Below are 4,941 nucleotides of genomic sequence, written 5' to 3' on the forward strand. Positions count from 1 at the left end.
CTCTTTCACTCCCCCCTCCCCGCTCTTGTCACCTGACCAATTACACCAATTGGGATGTGAACAAGCGTTTTGTTGAAGGAATGATGATTTAGTGATTAATACTTAGCATATCTGAAATCAATGTGTGCCATATTTTATTTTTACAGTATTGTATTTATATAGTATATTGTATAGGCTATTTTGTTGGCTATTTTTAAAACATGATGTAGGCCTATATAATAGCCTAATTAAGGTATAGTCAATCAGTTTGTAGCTCAGCCTCCGCCCACACAGACAGACACACTAACCATTTCATAGATGGCTTGCCTGTTGCCAATCTGGGAACCCATTGGCAAAACAAAGGGAAAACAGCGCCCTCTTTTCCTTTGAATTTAGCTCAACATCTGTCTCGAGAGACTTGCCTGTTGCAGAACCATTAAAATATCCTACACATTTTCACCATGTCAGTAATAGTAGGCCTAGGGGGAAAAAATATATTTACATCCCATCATTGTTGATGTCACTCAAAATGTATCTGATCCTAGGCCGCTACCCCTGAAATTACAATGTTAACCGTTGGGGTCAAGTTTGACTTAGATTGAAGAAAAGTGCACTGCAGGACATAATAGCCTAGGCCTACAGTAATTTCCATCATGCAGTCTATTCACTGCAGTCAGCCCCACAGCAAACATAGCTAATCCTCTTAAAGGTAATTATAATTATGTGGCAATGATAAGGATGATGATGAAGATAAGCCACATCTCTTTCAACCTTACCCTTTCCACACTCCTGCACTCCTCTTATCTATACAGTCTACACTCACTTCTTCCTCTCTGGACATTGCCGGGAAAATACACAATAATAACATTATAGAAAGACAAATAAAAAATTCCAACACAGAAACAAGAAAAGTCAAAGCAGCAAGGAATTCTTCCATTAAGATAGATAGGCCTACTGACAGATTTTCTCTAGCAATTCTAGTCTCATCCAGGATCCAAAGGTAAGTTTTTTTGTTAAGTTGCAACTAAATGTCATTCTATCTGCCTTGAGGCAGGGATATGTCTTAATTGTATAGGTATCTAATTGAACAATAACATATTAAGTACAAAACATGGGAGAATACATGGATAATCAAACAGTTATTCTGTATCCATGATGCTTGGGGCACGATCTTTCTATTGGATACTTGGATACTGATGAACAACAGTGAATGTTCCAACTCAATAGGTCTAATAATAAAAGCCTTATGGTTATCAATGTCTATTATGGTGAGGGAAAAATATGTGAAGTTCTCAATATTTATTTTTATGAACAACAATATGCTGTCTTTTTCATGTTCATATTTCACAAAAAGCATGCTACAATGTGATGTCTGCTAACAGCCCTCATCTGCCTGCCTTTTTTTACACAAAGTGAAAACTCTTGAAGCTGCATCTGAGTAAGCACTCAGGATAAGGTATGAGTGGATGTCGCAATATGTGTGTGCAGGTGAAAGCTATTTTAAATGTGGGTGGGAAAAACACACGTGGACATTTTTTGATTTTTCAGTTACAGTGTAATTCTCAAGTCATATCATGACCCGCATTCTTCATATTTTCTATGACAGTGAGCATATTTGTATTAAAAATGTATATTGATTGATTGATTGAATCGTTTTTTAGACAGAATGTATAAACAGCAACAGAGTACAGCCAACCACTCAGTCCAAAAGGGATAGCACCAAAAAAAGTATTTGCGGTCTTGTTCCCATTTAGGCCCTAAATGGTCCTATACGGTTTACTTTAGATAGTATAAAACTTGTGGGACTGGGTGAGAGTCTAACCTTTCCATTTTTTATTTTTTACATATCCACAGTTAATTTTCAAAGGGTGTCACTTCAATTTTCACACTGCCTTTACATTAACAGACCCTTTTATTATATGAAAATAACTATAATAATGCTATTCTCATTGCACTGGTCCGTTAAAGAAAACCAACTTCCAGAATTGCTTTTAAAAATGAATTGGACTAATACCTGTTGACCCATGTGTTACATTAATAAACATTTGGGATGTGAAGTGGCATAATAAGAACATGAGCACACTGTTTCCAAAAGGCACTGTTGATACATTAAAATTCAAACAGTGATTCTCAAAATGGCATCCAGGCAGGGATCCTCAGGGTTCCTTGAGAGGCCTTGAAATAAATAAATAGGTTTGAGAACCACTACCACTGGCCCAAAAAAATTATTGTGTTATTCATACATGCTCATTGCTCACATATAGGTACACATGACACTCACACATCACAAAGTGTCCTAGGAAAGTGCACGTGTCAGGCTCAAACTAATCTGAGCATAATCTGCTAACTGAGCTTGTACCTCACAATAAGTGACTTTGACAACCTCTATGTATCTATACATTCTACCTGATTTTCATTTTGTGTTCTTGCTATTGTTTGATGTTATTTAGAGTTTTTGCTTTTGTTTTTATGCTACCTTATGTTTCTGTTTTTCTCTTTTTGCTGCTCTGTAAAGCACATTGTGCTGCATTTTATGTCATGAATTATTAAAATCTATTTGTTAACTTAATTGGTTCTGTACAATGAACTTGGTTTTCATCGTTCATTGTACATTATGAAACACAAATGTGTTATACTGCAGGTATAGGTAATGTCAAGTTCTCAATGCTTTTTCTGTGTTCTGCAGGTTCCCTTCAGAATGTCTGGAACTTCCCAGGGGCCAACTGAGGAGTTATCTGGCTGTCACACAGGTCAGAGGCACATATCAAAGAGCTGGAAACAAATAAAAAGTCTAATAGCAAATGAGAGAATAAGTTAGTATTCCATCCTCCTTTTGCAAGTGTACCCCAACAGCTACTGTTTCAGTAACATACAGTAAAGGTTTCATTGATAATAGTTTGTCCAAAAGGTAGTGTATGCACAATCACATCACCTGTTCTTCGTCAGAATGGCTGAAGTAATTGTGGAAACAATGTTAATTAAATACTTCTAGGAGCAACTATCCAGTTTGTGGATACCCCTGATTAATAATAATAATAATAATAATAATAAGGGTAATAATAATAATAATGTACTGCATATACTTACTGTTTTGTCTGTGTGTGTGTGTGTGTGTGTGTGTGTGTGTGTGTGTGTGTGTGTGTGTGTGTGTGTGTGTGTGTGTGTGTGTGTGTGTGTGTGTGTGTGTGTGTGTGTGTGTGTGCGCGCGTGTACGTGTGCGTCTGTGTGTACGTGTGTGTATAGGTCCAAAAGGTGTAATTAATGACTGGCGTAAGTTTAAGTTGGAGAATGCGGATCAGAATCTCCCTCCAAGGACGAGAGAGCTCCTCAGACAAATGTCTTGTGCACATGAGGATGATAAGGAGAGACCCCTCAGGAAGGTCTATACACAAACTTTAATACAAATAGATATGGTAAATGGTCTTTATGTAAATGTAAGGCATTCATATAAAGCTTTACTCTTCCATTCAGCACTTGTATTGACTCATTGTGGACATAGGCCTACATACAGTACATACATACATACATACATACATACGTACGTACGTACGTACGTACGTACGTACGTACGTACGTACGTACGTACGTACGTACGCACGCACGCACGCACGCACGCACGCACGCACGCACGCACGCACGCACGCACGCACGCACGCACGCACGCACGCACGCACGCACACACATACATACATACATACATACATACATACATACATACATACATACATACATACATACATACATACATACATACATACATACATACATACATACATGTACATACAGTATATAGATAATAGTTTTACAATTGCTTTGCAACTCAACTAAAAACAATTCCAGTACAGTACAATACACATGCACACGCTATAAACTCCACCCTCTCCTCTTTCTCTTCAGATGAGTGCTCATGAGTATGAACTGATCAAAGCGGAAGACGAACTCTATTTGAAGCGCTACAGAAAGCAGTGTATGCAGGAGATGCACGAGCGCCTGAGTTTTGGTCCCACGTTTGAGGGAGTACACGAGCTGGAGAGTGGAGATGCATTTTTGGAAGTGATAGAGAAGGAACATCATCTTACTCAGGTTGTCGTTCACATCTACCAGCATGGTGTCAAAGGTCAGTTTATTTTAAGTTGTTCTGTAGTTTCTATTCCCAGTTATGGGAGATATTTAGTCAATAATTTAGTTTTTGTTTGCAGAGCAGATAAACCATAACAGGGTAGAGAGGTAATTGAAAGCTCTGCAGTGTACAGCCCTGGCGGAGGCCCCACTGAGAACGAATCTGACTTATTACCGAGCACATATATGCACAGCTCTCTCTATGGGTATACAGAGTTTTTTCTTTTTCTATTTTTTTTTTCTTCTTTTCTGTGAACTGTGAAAAATGTCAAATTTATGATGGAGCCCCTTTAATTAATTACAATTTTTCAATTTAGCAGACGCTCTTAATACAGAGCTATTTACAGAAGCAAGAGCAATTCATGGTAATACATCATATACATAAAAATAGTCATCAAGAATCATATAAGCTAAGAACCTAACATCCGTCTAACAGTGGAATATATATATAATGAAACGTAAACGCTAAAGAGTGCTATGTCTACATAAAATGCTATCTAAATTACATACATTGTCATACATTACATTGTCCATTACATTTACATAAAATGGAAATTTATCTTTGGCACACCAGCAGTCAGTTTACAACAATAAAAATTAAAAACATTACATAAAATACAAAACAATGTATAAATTACCATAGTTACTAAATTACACAATTAAGACTCCCCCTGGGTGGAACCAGGGGGAGTTAAATACAGTTATTTTTGTGATTATTGCCATTCTGTGTATTATATCGTTTCGTTTTTTTGTTGTTTGTGGTAACTACAAATGAACACAAATCTTGACAAAGCCTTTCCTCAACGACCATATAACAATGTTCATATTTGTAATCTCTTCTGA

The 4,941-nt window shown here is 37.2% G+C and overlaps 1 protein-coding gene across 2 annotated transcripts in view; it reads left to right on the forward strand.

Annotated features, from left to right (window-relative positions):
* The first annotated feature begins 746 nt into the window (after nucleotides 1–746).
* LOC306943636 (phosducin-like) overlaps nucleotides 747–4,941 on the forward strand; it is a 5,523-nt gene continuing 1,328 nt past the window's right edge. The window contains exons 1-4 of one of the 2 annotated variants that reach the window (XM_079530069.1): nucleotides 747–979; nucleotides 2,666–2,729; nucleotides 3,223–3,392; nucleotides 3,877–4,096. In XM_079530069.1, coding sequence (XP_079386195.1) covers nucleotides 2,678–2,729; nucleotides 3,223–3,392; nucleotides 3,877–4,096 — 442 coding nt within the window. In that variant the 5' untranslated portion in view covers nucleotides 747–979; nucleotides 2,666–2,677. The remainder of the gene's footprint in view (nucleotides 980–2,665; nucleotides 2,730–3,222; nucleotides 3,393–3,876; nucleotides 4,097–4,941) is intronic. The other variant, XM_079530070.1, reaches the window with a different exon arrangement.

Source organism: Electrona antarctica (assembly GCF_951216825.1).
Source record: "Electrona antarctica genome assembly, chromosome: 19".
NCBI classification, from domain to species: Eukaryota; Metazoa; Chordata; class Actinopteri; order Myctophiformes; family Myctophidae; genus Electrona; species Electrona antarctica.